General features: G+C 39.7%; 1 protein-coding gene across 2 annotated transcripts in view; it reads left to right on the top strand.

Annotated features, from left to right (window-relative positions):
• CYBRD1 (cytochrome b reductase 1) overlaps positions 1–6,905 on the top strand; it is a 32,942-nt gene extending 26,037 nt beyond the window's left edge. Inside the window, exons 3-5 of one of the 2 annotated variants that reach the window (XR_011254492.1) lie at positions 2,429–2,583; positions 3,142–5,624; positions 6,016–6,905. Coding sequence is in view for 1 of the 2 variants with exons in the window: in XM_069577226.1 (XP_069433327.1) it covers positions 2,429–2,583; positions 3,142–3,442 (456 nt within the window). In the remaining variant the exon portion in view is untranslated. Of the gene's footprint in view, positions 1–2,428; positions 2,584–3,141 lie in introns of both variants that reach the window. The other variant, XM_069577226.1, reaches the window with a different exon arrangement.
• Positions 6,906–14,636: the final 7,731 nt, after the last annotated feature.

The following is a 14,636-nucleotide window of genomic DNA, read 5'->3' as shown; positions in this document are numbered from 1 at the left end:
TAGATGGGACATCAGAAATTTGCTTACAGGACCCCATTTAACTCTGTTGAAAAACACTTATCCATTTTTCAACAGAATTAAATACCTATTATGCATTGTACACCTGTCTAGCTTGTGGGGGAAACACTGTTCCACAAGACAAGCATGGGCCCAAAGAGACATGCTTAGAAATCAAAGGAAATAAAGAATGATTAATATAAACTATAAATCTGTATGTTAATTTGCATAGTTTGGAACACTTAATAAAAGATAAGCATCCTATAATTTTTTTTCCTTTCTTTTTAAAAATAACTTGATGTTGAAAAAAATGTTTTCATAGCAAAAGTAAGACTTAGGAGAGTGAAATCACCCTGGAGTCCTGTAAGTCTGATGTCCCATCTACTTAGATCACTGAGCTTTATGGGATTATAAGAGACACACAAGATAAATCCTGAGAGATATAAGAGAAAACAGTAATAATCATTCAAAACAATAAGAATCCTAGGAATTTCAGAAGAGGCAGGAGAATAGGAATATGGAAAAATACATATTTCCATGGATTAGTCACAGCAAAGATAGTGTGACTTACTCATAGAAATATATTTGTTCTAAATCCTTGGCAGTCACTCACCTGAGCCCCATTTTTGTATAGAAAGTACAACCTATACATTAGGATGCTTGCCGTTTGATATCAATACTAAAAGAATCAATCACTAAAGAGCACTGAAGGACGATTAGGAACACTCTGAACCACCAAGGAGGGCTCTCTGCATTTCTAATATATTCAGGCATTTGTGATGTTAATGAAAAATAAAATATGCAAACCAGCCTATAACATGCATCTTCAGTTACTTTCCATTCATTACTATTGCCTTTATGCTGATTCTAAATGTGTTTTAGGGCATCAAACCCCTTCTATTTTCATTCCTCTCTATCCCCCTTTGATCTCAGTCAGGCAAAATGAACAGTGATGCTAGTGTTTCTTCTCATTCTCCTCTCTTCTCATGGTTGTTTTGTTAGGGTGGTAGATCCCAAAGAGATACTGAAAAACAAAATACCCCTCTAAACTCAGTGGTCATTAAGTCAGCTTTATTTTCTGGAGAAGTGATTCCTTAATGGGCAGGAGTGTGGGACAACAAAACAGTCAAAGCATTACAGACTTCAGTTTCTGTACGAATCTTATTGTCTTCACTGCAGAGAAATATCCCAGTAAGGATTTAATTATTGAGGAGATGGAGAGAATTTTCTGCAGAATTCATTTCTTCCTTGTTAAAAAAAAAAAATTGTCATGTTTTTTCCACATAGCCTTCTTTAGGTTGTACTGACAAAATGTGTCCTATTGTACTTAGATTTAGTGACCTAAAAATCTTTTACTTCCCTTCCTACTTGGCAATCTTATGGAAACTGATAAGAACAATTAAGTATCAGAATGTTCACTGTAGCCTTATTAATGGCCACAAAAAACTGGAAACAGAAATGTCCGTTAATAAGGAACTGAATAATTTTTTAGTCTTAAAATACTAGCCATTAAAAAGAATCAACTAGATAAACATGAGTTAAGATCTGCAAGATATACTGTTAAGAGAAAAAAGCAATATGCAGAACAAATATGTACAATAAAACCCCACTTACATTTTTAAAAACTCCCTCTTTCTCTCTCTAAAAAATTTTTTGTTGAAATATAGTTGATTTACAATGTTGTGTTAGTTTCAGTATACAGCAAGATGACTCAGTTATATGTAAATATATATGTGTGTGTACACACACACACACACACACACATGTGCTGTGCTAAGTCACTTCAGTCGTGTCCAACTCTCTGCGACCCTAGGGACTGTAGCCCGCCAGGCTCCTCTGTCCATGGGATTCTCCATGCAAGAATACTGGAGCGAGTTGCCATGCCCTCCTCCAGGGGATCTTCCTGACCCAGGGATCGAACCCACACACCTTACATCTCCTGTATTGGCAAGCGGGTTTTTACCACTAGGGCCACCTGGGGAGACGCGCGTGCGCACGAGCGCACAAGCGCACATGCTTTTTAAGATTCTTTCCATTGTAGGTTATTACAAGATATTGACTATAATTCCCTGCGCTGTACAATAGGTCCTTTTTGGTTATCTATCTTATGTATAGTAGGGAGTATGTTTTAATCCCATCCTCTTAATTTATTCCTCCCCACCCTTTAACCTTTGGTAACCATAAGTTTGTTTTCTATGTCTGATTCACTTTCTCTTTAAACACACACACACATAAGCTTGTTTAGTCATAGAAATTTTATGAAAAGATGCTTGAGAAAGTCATAGTAGGTGTCACTTTTGAGTGGAACTAGAATGGGGAAACCTGGTTCTAAATGAAATGTTTTCTCCTTGTGTGCATATTGCTTCTCTAACAATAACTTTAAAACAGTTAAAACTTACAGTTGATAACCTCTGAATTTTTTGATGTTTAGCTTCTCCTAGGTTTTTTTGTCTTTCTGCTTCCTTGGGCTCCACTTTCTCTCAGAGCGCTTCTCATGCCCATACACGTTTATTCCGGACTTTTCATCTTTGGAACAGTGATCGCAACTGTACTTATGGGATTGACTGAGAAACTGATTTTTGCCCTGTAAGTTTCATAGTTTTGCTAACTGCAATTCTTCAGCTACAAAATATTAAATACTTGTTCATTGGACAAATATAAATGTGAGAAAATTTTTTAAATGGTAAAAATAAAAAATTTAAATATTTATTTTAAAAATCTGTTATACATGTAATATAGCATTAATAATGCTTGAAAGAACAACCAAGCAGTCCAACAAATTGTACCACTCTTAAAAAGCAACGTTTGAAGTTATACATGCCTTTCAATTGTTTTGATATACATGTTTTTATATTAACTGTAATTATAATATACCTACATTTTTGTATCATCCTTTTTTCGATTTTAAGTGGCACAAATGTTTTAGATGCTATATTATTTTCATACTTTATGAAATTTTTAACAGTTTTGTACTAATCCACTGAGTGAATTATATGAATTTCTTAATATCAAGCTTTAAGGGAATTTATGCTGAATGTACACACACTGTACCAGTGTGCCTTTTGAGCAAATAAATTCAAGACTGTTTGGCATGTTGCTGTATCACCCTGTTGGTAACTGGACATACTCTCTCTTTGTCTGTAGGAAAAGTCCTTCATACAGTTCATTGCCACCAGAAGGTGTTTTCACAAACACCCTTGGCCTTCTGATTCTGGTGTTTGGGGCTCTCATTTTTTGGATAGTCACCAGACCACAATGGAAACGTCCTAAAGAACCGAATTCTGTCCTTCTTCAGCCAAACGGAGGTGCTCCAGAGGGAGTGGAAAGTTCCATGGCAATGAACTTTGGCAACGTGGACAAATCAGATTCGGAGTTAAACAATGAAGCGGCAGCAAGGAAAAGAAACATCACCCTTGATGAGGCTGGACAGAGATCCACCATGTAAAGTGGGGTAGCAATGTAGCCATATAACTCCAGTTTAAAAAACTAGCTCTCCAGTTTAGCTTCTCCTATTTACCCATGTGATGATTGAGGTCCACAGAGTCAATATTTATTCTAATCAGAAAATAGGGTGTGTTAAAAGTGTTTATATTGACTGAGGCTTATAAACTTGCCCAAATTGAAAGGGAGATGATCAATGTAAATATTAATAACAATAGATATAAATTGTGCTTATATTACCTTTTTCTCGTTGAGGACTAAAGCATTTGGCACAGTGCCTTGCGTAGAACAAATGATCAAAATGTCTCTACAGTTGGTAAATCTGATAAACTGGCAGCTTCCCTGGCCTCTTATCATGTAGTCATTTTCTGTTTATTCTGGGAATCCAGTAATAAAGTTTTGGAATCAGATCATGAATATCTGGGACAGAGTTAATGCCACCCAGGTATCATGACTAGAGCCCAGAAAAAAATGTAGGAAAGGAACTGGCTCCCTTTTCCCCGTAGCTGCCCTTTGCTCCCTCCCTAGCTGGTCCTTAGACTGGCCCTGGAGACCAGGGTTTATTTTCGGGCACTTTGGAGCAGTGACAGGACTATAGGTTGCTGAAGGTCTCCTCTGGTCGGACCTAGAAGTTTTTCCAAATTGACTTAATCCCAAGGCTTCCTTGGGTTTGGTGTACTTTATGATCCAGATTCCAAACCTAATTACGATGAGAATATACCTGAATACATAAGCAGGATAAACTGCTCTACAAACCTCAAAGAGCACTGTCCCCCAAGTTTCTGGTGTTTTTAAACATGGAACTTACTAAGTGCCAGTACTATCCTAAGCACTTTATAAACCTTAGCTCATTCAATCCCCAGATATAACTTTTGCAGTAGGCACCATTAAAATCTTCATTTTACGGATGAGAGATCTGAGAGAGTTTAGTAACCTGCCTGAAGGTCACACAGCTAATGAGTAGTGAAACTGAGACTCCAAAACTGGCATTTTGGCACCTCAGGTCAGTCCATGATTCACTATGTTGTTGTCTTCATGCATGCATCCTAAGTCGCCCAGTCATGTCTCTGCGACCCCAGTCCCTGCCTAGCTTCTCTGTCCATGGGGTTCTCCAGGCAAGAATCCTGGAGTGGGTTGCCAATTCTTTCTCCAGAGGATCTTTCCAACCCAGGCAGCAAACCCAGATCTTCTGCATTGCAGGTGGATTCTTTACTCTCTGAGCCACTAGCGAAGCCCATGCTAACTTACACCTGTTTTGACCCACCCTTGGATAAGCCTCATTTGGTGGGATGCAGTAGAGTTTTTAAAATTTACCTTCTGGCTCTGTTTACAAGGCAGATTCCTCAAATAAACAAGCAAGAGGGCCTACCCTTACCTGGAGATTCACCATGGGCACCCTGCCACTGCCAACAAGCCGTGGCTTACCTTGATGCTCCTTTGATCTTAAAATTATGTCTTGGTAATGAAGAGAGGTTTAGGCAAGAACATCTGTAGCTTTCAAAGTTCATCAATTATCATTTCAGATCTTCAGAATCTTAGCTGCTAAATAGCTTTGGGTTTGGAGGTAGGAGAGATGAACTTCATGGAGAGATGAACTTCATGGTCTGCCCTTCCCTGGAGGCGAAAGCTAGGGTCCTTCCTGATTGGGTGGAATTCTAGGGGGTATCTTGTGTTTTGGGTTCTCAGTAGTGAATTAAGACTCAGAGATGAGTTTTCATGCATGAGATCTCTGTCTAGGCTCTGGCCTGTCTTAAAACCTACAGTGGTGCCTATGCTGAAACAATGCATTTTATCTGAGGGTTGATTTTTGGTTTCCCTGCAATTTTAAACTGTTTCTACCAAGTAAACTTAACATTTTTGGTGTTTAGCAAATTTCCTTTTCGGGTAACTGGTAATTCTGCCCATGGACTGAGTGCGAGCTACTCTCCATCACATCCCTGAAGTTTAATGATAATCATTCGAGTCGCTTGCCAAAACACTGTTGTCTTCTTCATTCTCTTTCCAAAATGTTGGGAATAGTCATCGGAATCTCCAGTGCCCAGCCCAGTGCCTGGGATATATATATGCAATATGCACGTACATCCAGTAGAAGTAGAGCCTGCTGCAGTTTGGGTCCTAAGTGGAAGGAGAAATTGAATTGTCACACAGAAACATATTTTGGTAAATGGATGTTTCATTACATAGAGGTGCACAAAATTCCAGGTATTTTGGGGGGCAAGGGGTTAATGACCACCCCAAGATTTGAAGCTGCCATTCCATTTCATACAGGCCAGGAAAGAGGTTATCAATGAAAAGTTAATTATGGGTTTGGCACTAGACTGTGCTGCCCCATTGAGAAGTATTGGAGCACTCCTCATCTCAGCCCTTCATTTTATCCTCTTGTGGGCTAATGTGAGGTTCATCTTACAGATATTATAGGAACTTCTTTTCTTTCTTTCTCAACCTTTGTGAAAACAATGCATAGTAAAATATATCTAGAAAACCTTTCTGTTTGAGGTTCTTTTAATGGACCTTTTATTCTAATGATAATTATACCTTTATCTTTCATAAAGCTGGTATTTCCTACCTAAAGCATAGCCCCCCAAAATATCTCATTAAAAAGTCCACAAAAAGAACACGGGAGAAGAAAGCCTTAGGTGTCAATTCCAAAACAGTGATTGAAATCTTCCCAAATAATTATAGCTTATATCATCTACAGAGATTGTCTGGCTTGCCTTACCCCATAATCTAATTTCAGGGAAAAAAGCTATATTTTAACATGCATCTAAATCAACACTAAAGCCTTTTGTCTCGAAGCATTTATTGAGAAACTCAGACAATTATACTTTTTGAATTAATGTTATCAAAAGTGTACAGATTCCTGTGCTCATTGTGTCAAACTAAATCCACCCTCCAAAGTACCTTCCTCCCTTTCCTCTCCTGGTTTCATTTAAGCTGTGTGGGTTAGAAACAGTATCTCAGATCTTATGATCAAATGACAAAGGAGGTAATCGCACTTTTTAAGGAATACTGACAAGTGATTTTTGTTTCTAAAGGACAAAATAAAGAGGATGTCTTGCTTTTAATTAGGCTCTTTCCCTGCTGAGTTGGAAATTCCAGTGCAAAACTGATTGACCACAACTGCCAAAGTTGAAAGCCTGAAGTAAAGCTTTTTGCTAATTTTATTGCAGCATGATGGAATTTTTATCTTTGTATGTCCTTTTTTAGATAACTCTGACAGAAAACTGTAACTGCTATGTCTTCGGGCTACACATAGTAAAGTATGGAAGAATGAAAACTTCTTTATCCTCTACAAAGTACCTGAAAACTCTAAGTGGAACATATTTCTCTGTTTAAATCTATCTTTTTAATCTCAATACATTTATGCAAAAATGTTAAATAGCCTGAATATTTTATAATTTTGTAGAAAAATATGCATCTATTTTTTTCTTGTTTTTATATAGTAATAAAAGTTATTTTGGAAGCTATTTGTGTATATTATTTGTGTTGTAGACGTTGTTCTGGAAGTCTCTTTCCCAGGTTTTTTTGTTAGTTTTTCAATGGGGAAGAATTTTTTTAAGTTTTGTGAAATGGAATATCAGTAAACAAGGATGTAACAGCCATCAGCAATTTGGGGCATCCAAATGTGAATGAAGTCTCCCAAAGGGAAAAAATACCTACAATCCAGCACTGCCACCATGCCCCCTATGGTGATTGCCAAGGAGCTGGGTGGGAGTGGGGGGAGTGGGGGAGTGAGAAGTCAAAAAACAGGTACAGATGCTGGCCCAGAGAGCTGAGATGCATATGACAGGAATGACTTAAAAAATCCCAGACTCTTGCTTCTTCCCATACATAGAAGAATGCTAAATTCCTTACCTTGCTATCTGGTTTTCCTTACTTAACAATAATCTTTGATGTTCAAACTGCCTGCCCACTTTGTTACAAACTTGTATGTAGCAGCCTGATTCCCTCCTCCTTGGAGCAGTCTCTCAGGTCTACTTGAGATCCTGTCTCCCAGATTTGAAGTCCTAAGCTTTTCCCACCGAATAAAACACTCTCTGCTTTCAGGTTGTAAACTAATTTTTCAGTCGACAGTTTGTTTATTATTGAAAATGCTGTCAGATTTCTCTAAACCGTGTACTGTGAGTACCATACCTTTATATTGCCAGAAGGATCAGAGACTCTTTCAAAACTGTCATGGTGTTTTCCTCCATATAGCATCTAAGCTGGCACCATACTCTGTAGTATAGAAGGGAACCAAAATTTAGGCAGTCAAAGCAGACGCAGTGTAAGTTAGAAAAAGACTTCCAGTGGCTAAGACTCCACGCGCCCAACGTGGGGGTGCTTGGGTTTAATCCTTGATCAGGGAACTAGATCTCTCATTTCACAACTACAGATCCCGCTTGGCCCTACTAAGACCGCTGGCTCAGTCAAATAAATATTTTAAAAAATAATGAAACTGCTAGTTATTACAGAACTCTGTATTTATAGTAACTTATTCTCAAGAAAGCCTTCCCAGGTGGCGCTAGTGGTAAAGAACCTGCCTCCTAATGCAGGAGACACAAAAGACACAGGTTTGATCCCTGGGTCGGGAAGATTCCCTGGAGGAGGAAATGGCAATCTATTCCCATATTCTTGCCCAGAGGATCCCATAAACAGAGGAGCCAGGTGGGCTATAATCCATGGGGTCACAAAGAGTTCGGACATGACTGACCAACTGAGCACACACACAATCTTTGGGAAAACACATAATTCATTATGGATTAATGGTTGGATTTTTTTTTCCACACAAAAGATAATTAGTAACTGAGCAGTGTCAGTATTCATTGAATCTTAATTTAATTGCTCATTTAGTCTTTTTCACCTACTTTTTGTCTCCTGGGAAATGTTAATGGTATTTTATGTTGTGTAGGTGTAATAACACTATAATTGTGAATGTTCTATTATGCGATAGAGCCATGATATTATGAAAATTGAATTTGCATAAGTTACATATTTGTCACTGATTTATACCATCAATTTCAGGCATATCATATTTCATTTCAGATCTTAATTGGCAAGTACTTCTGACATTTTTTTAAATATATGACTCAAGTACACTGTCATGTAATTTTATATATATTAGCTCATTCAGTTTAATTTGCAAGTGGTCTAGACATGTCACAGTGCCCACCATGCCCTGGCCCCTCCAGGCAGCTCCATTTTACTGACCACACACAACGTGCATTTCCTCTGTCACAATGAATTATACATATTATTATAAGTCCACAATATAATGTTAACAGTTTTGTTTTATATAATCATTTTAAAGAAATGAAGAGGTACTACATTCATGTTGCTTAGCCCATATTTCAAATTAAAAATCTCATGAAAGAAAGAAATGCACAAGAAGTTCTCCAGTGTTCGTCATCCTCTCCTGAAGTCTAAGTTTCCATCTGGCATCATTTACCTCATCCGAAGAACTTCCTTTAGTAATTCTTTAGTGTGGGTCTGCTGATAATAAATTCTCGTTTTCATTTTTCTGAAAGTAGTCTATATAATTTTCATTTTTGAAAGATATATTCCCTGGGTGTAGAATTCTGGGTTGATAGATTTTTCATTTTGACACGCTAAAGATGTTATTCTACTATGGTTTTGCCTCAATAATTGATGATGTTTAGATAGTAGTTAGGGGAGTTCCCTGGTGGTCTGGTGGTTAGGACTCGGCCCTCTTGCTGCCGAAGTTGGGTTTCAACCCTGGGAACTAAGATCCTGCATGTTGCATAATAGAGGGAAAAAAAAAAGTAGTCAGCAGTAGTCAGTTGTATTATTGTTTCCTTGTATGTAATGTGTTGTTTTGTTTCTGGCCATTTTCAAAATTTTCTCTTTATCTTTGGTTTTGGCAGTTTAATTATGATATACTCAAGTATGCTTTTTTAAAAAGTTGTATTTTAGACTTACTGAGCCTCTTGAATCAATAAATTTATGTCTTCTACCAAACTTGGGGCATTTTTAGCCATTGTGTCTCCAAATATTTTTCTGCCCCATTCTCTCTTCTCTTTCTAGAACTCCATTTACAATGTGTTTGAGCATTTGATATTGCTCCCAGGTCACTGAGGCTCTGTTCATTTTTTAAAATTATATATATATTTTTTAGTAAGAATTCAAGTCAGTGAACATTTCTGTACTTTATATTCCCTCTTCTTCTACTTAAAAAAAAAAAAGTAGTTTTGAAATAATATAGGCTCATAGGAAGTTGTAAAGATGGTACAGAGGTATCATGTACTTTTGACCCAGTATGCCCCAATGATTATGTCAGGCATAAATATGCGTGCATGCGTGCTTGCTAAGTCGCTTCAGTCAGGCCCAACTCTTTGCAACCCTATGGGCTGCAGCCCACCAGGTTCCTCTGCCCATGGGATTCTCCAGGCAAGAATACCTGAGTGGGTTGCCATGCCCCCCTCCAGGGGATCTTCCCAACCCAGGGATCACACCTGGGTCCCCTGTGGCTCCTGCATTGCCAGCAGGTTCTTTACCGCTGAGATATCAGGGAAGCCCTTGCATAAGTATGAAAGTGAAAGTGAAGTCGCTCAGTCGTGTCCGACTCTTTGCGACCCTGTGGACTGTAGCCTACCAGGCTTCTCTGTCCATGGGATTCTCCAGGCAAGAATACTGGAGTGGTTTACCATTTCCTTCAGCAGGGGATCTTCCCGACCCAGGGATCGAACCCGGGTCTCCCGCGTTGGAGGCAGATGCTTTAACCTCTGAACCAGCAGGGAAGCATAAGTATAGTATAATATAAAACTGGCACTGGGGCAATGCGAGTTTATAGTTCTCTGCCACTTTATCATGTATAGATTCATGATACCACCACCACAATCAAGATGCAGAAGTACTGCATTACCACAAAGTTCTCTCACAAAACTCTTATATTCACATTTACTTCCTCTCCCCCACACCATTTATATTCTCTTCTCCCACCCAAATTTTATTATGGTTGTCAAGCATTTCCTCTACCTATTGAGATCACATCAGATAGTATATAATTTTTGATTCAACCATCCAAACAAAGTTTAGACAACTCAAGATCAGGAAAAAATCTATTGCATTTTCCATATATATTAATATTTACTCTCTCCTTTGTTATTCCTTCCTTTCCAATGTTCCAAGATTTCTTTCTTTTTAGGAAACACTCTGTATCTATTCTTTTAGGGCAGGTCTTCTCACAACACATTCTCTTAGTTTTTTTCTTAGAATGACTTTATTTCCTCTTCATTCTTGAAGGATATTCTCAGTGAATATTGAATTCTGGATTCACAGTTTTTTCTTTCAGTACTTGGAGAATGTTACCCCATTCCTTTCTGGCCTCTATGGTTTCTGATGAGAAATCTGTGGTCATTTAAATAGTTTTTCCCTTATAGGTAAGGTAACTTTCTTTCTTGTTGTTTTCAAGAATTTTCCTTTGTGTTTTGTTTTTGGGAATTTGGTTGTGATCTGTATGGGCCTGGATTTCTGTGTCCATTCATTTCAAGCATGTTTCCATTTCTATCCCTGAGCATAGCTGCTTTATAATTTTTGTCTGATACCAGTGTCTTGATCATTTTGAGATGAGTTCCCACTGATTGCCTTTTCTCTTGAATGTGGGTTGCATTTGTATTTCTTAGTATGTCTACCAATTTTTATTGTATCCTAGACACTGTTAATGGTTGAAGAGACTCTGGGTCATATTCCTCTAAAGCAGGGGTCCCCAGACTCGGGATCTAATGCCTGATGATCTGAGGTGGAGCTGATGTGATAATAACAGAAAGAAGGTGCACAACAAAGCATGCTGGAGTCATCCTGCAGCCACCCCCTCCCACTCCTCACTTCATGGAAAAATCGTCTTCCATGAAACTGGTCTCTGGTACTAGAAAGGTTGGGGGCTGCTTCTCTAAGGAGTACTGACCTTTTGCTTTAGTAGGCAGTAAACTTGGTCAGACTGACGAGCAAACAGCAGCTGAAGTTTCTGCTCAGTTCTTTTACAATCTGCTCATGCATATATAATTCAAGGGCAGCCAAAGGTGTGATTCGAGTTTCTGTGCGGAATTAAAACTCTTCCTTAGAGCCTCTCTTCTGCCTAGGATTCTCTGCATTCTTTCAAGCTGCTGTGGTCACTCTGAACTTTGTCCTTTGGTTCTTCAAGCAGATAAAGCCTAGAGTTTTCTATTGAATTTCAGCCTCCTTGCTTTACAGAGATCAGAGCCTCTCTTCAGCAGAAAAACTAAAAATGGAAACTTAGCTAGTGCCAATCCCTTTTTCCAAATGTAGGCTGTACTCCAATTTCTGCCTGCTTTTCATTGCTTTCTAGTGTCTTCAGGTAGTTTGAAAATTTTTTTTCCAGAATTTTTAGTTGTTATCTGAGGAAGGGCTTGTCTAATAGAAGTTACTCCTCCATTACTAGAAACCAGAACTTTGCAACACTTTTCATTGCTGTGCTGTGTGCTGTGCCTAGTCGCTCAGTTGTGTCTGGCTCTTTGTGACCCCATGGACTGTAGCCCACCAGGCTCCTCTGTCCATGGGGATTCTCCAGGCAAGAATACTGGAGTGAGTTGCTCTGTCCTCCTCCATGGGATCTTCCTGACCCAGGGATTGAACCCAGGTCTCCCACGTCGCAGGCGGATTCTTTACCATCTGAGCCACCAGGGAAGCCCAAGAATACTGGAATGGGTGGCCTATTCCTTCTCTGTGGACTCTTCCCGATCCAGGAATAGAACTGGGATCTCCTGCATTGCAGGCAGATTCTTTACCAGCTGAGCTACCAGGGAAGCCCTTTCATTGCTAATGATATGAATTAGCATATCATAACATGTTTATATGATGTGAGTCTACAAGGCAGACTATATAATATGCAGTATTTTACTGATTTTGACCAGAAAGGTCTTTTTTGTTTTAATGGAATAGCTACAGAATGACTGCTTCACATTGGGAAAAGCTGATCAGAGGGCAGCCTTATTCAAGATGTCCTTACAACTTCTTGCCAAAACCAGACCTTGCTTATTATCCATTTAGATTTAATTCTCACTTAACTAAATGCTGCAGAAAAATATCTGTTTTAAATAGCCTGCAATTAAGGTGAGAGTTTGACCTTTGTTGTAAGGTAAGAACTGTAAGGGAATATTAAGTGATTGTGATCTCCACTTAAAAATGTCTGAGCATCTAGGTTTGTGTCACTGGACAAGAGAAATTTTCTGAATATGAGATCTTATTCTGACAGCTTGACACTTTGAGATGGGAATACAGACAAAACAAATACATGCAAGGATAGGTTACTTGAGGGGATACGCACCATGTGAAAGCAAGAGCATTTTTTAGTTGGATTCTGAAAGGAGTCTGCTGCTGCTGCTGCTGCTAAGTCGCTTCAGTCGTGTCTGACTCTTCTTCATGACCCCATGGACTGCAGAAAGGAGTCTGCTGCTGCTGCTGCTAAGTCACTTCAGTCATGTCCAACTCTGTGCGACCCCATAGATGGCAGCCCACCAGGCTCCGCCATCCCTGGGATTCTCCAGGCAAGAATACTGGAGTGGGTTGCCATTTCCTTTTCCAATGCATGAAAGTGAAAAGTCAAAGTGAAGTCACTCTACTACTGACCAATTCAGTACTTTGTTCCAAGTGAGCAACCCAACTTTTTATTTTTTAATTTTAAATTGATCTTTTCCCAGGTGGTATCTTAGGCATAAGTTAATTTTCCCCTTTAGTACAGAAATCCTATCTCTTTAGAATAAAAAGATTGTGAAGAAGAAGAGGGAAAAACAGATGGGAAAATCTTGTGAAGATAATACTCGTTACTAATTTATAAAGTACACAGAGTGCCTAAAGTCCTATTATGTAGCATAATAGTCTCTGCAACTCTATTCTGGTTGACAATACTACACTGATATGGCAGATTAATTGCTTTGAGTACTGGTTCTTTTCTAGGCTTAGCACCAACCACCTCCCTGAAATAGCTTACAAGATGGTCAACATCTGGTAAAAGAGACCAAACATCACCCCACCTTCCGTGCCTTGCTAAACTCAGCATCTCCTCTAAAACCTGAGTCAGGCATCACCCAGGGCAGCCCCATCCTGGCTCCTGCTCCCCTCCTATGCCTCTGCTCCCACCGCCCCTTGGTCTGGGTGGAGCATTTCCCCTGAGAGGGTTCACAGAACCCTGCTCCTGCCACAAGCCCAGCTTATCAAATCATACCTGTTGCTTTTCAGCTCTCTAAAGAATCCCCCTGCAATGCAGGAGACCCCAGTTCAATCCCTGGGCCGAGAAGATCCCCTGGAGGAGGAAATGGCAACCCACTCCAGTATTCTCGCCTGGATAATTCCATGGACAAAGGAGCCTGGCAAGCTAAGTCCACGGGGTCACAAAGAGTTAGACACGACTAAGCGATTTTCACTTTTCCTGATTTCTTTAAGTGCTAGAGAGTTGGAATTTACATCCCCCAGGCTTATGGTAGGGCCAAATAGATAGATGTTGAGTGTTTATGAAAGGTTAATCACAAAGATAGCAAATAGTGAGAGAGACAGCTGGTGGTGGGGAAGAGAAGCTGGCGTGGGAGCAGGACTGCTGAGAGTTGCTCCCCTCTGTGCCTGGACAGTGGGGGTTGTGGGGCTGAATTAAACCTCCCTTCCTGTTTTACTGGCCTTTTTTCTCCGTGTCTTGCCTTTCTCATTTCTTAGTGACCTCTCATTTCTATTTTTGTCTTATCAAAAGCCATTCTCACTAACTTGAGGCAAGATGGGGACAGAGAAGAGGGCACTTCAATCTGAAAGAAGTTTCTCGGACCACTTAGAGAACTTGACATGTGCCCCTGGACTTTGGGGAGCACAAAGGAGTCTTGTCTTTGCAAATGTAAAGAGTGGAGAGATGAATTAGCCAGCTGCTCAAATAGTGGAAGTAAAGGAGGGGCTGGGCTGCACTGGGCTAGGAGGCCTGCTGCTCCAGAGGCTATTGGGCAAAAAAAAAAAAACTCTCCAGTCAGCCAGGCACGTCCTCTGTCCTTAGCCAGCACCTAGAAATCTGGTGATGCCTACAGTGTTTACACCTTTTTTGGTAGCCCTCCCAGGTAAGACCCAAGATGATTCTCTCTGTGTGCCTCCTCAGGTCCACATCTCTTCTTACTGAGATGTGGACTTTTCTTCCATGATTATCAGTGTCATAAAGAGCAATCCTGGGGCCCAGGGAATAAATCTTTAATTACAGAACATTAGACTTT

The sequence above is a fragment of the Ovis canadensis genome, chromosome 2 (genome assembly GCF_042477335.2).
Source record: "Ovis canadensis isolate MfBH-ARS-UI-01 breed Bighorn chromosome 2, ARS-UI_OviCan_v2, whole genome shotgun sequence".
Lineage (NCBI taxonomy): Eukaryota > Metazoa > Chordata > Mammalia > Artiodactyla > Bovidae > Ovis > Ovis canadensis.
The sequence above is the reverse complement of the archived record's forward strand: the minus strand, read 5'-3'. Positions and strand labels throughout refer to the sequence as shown.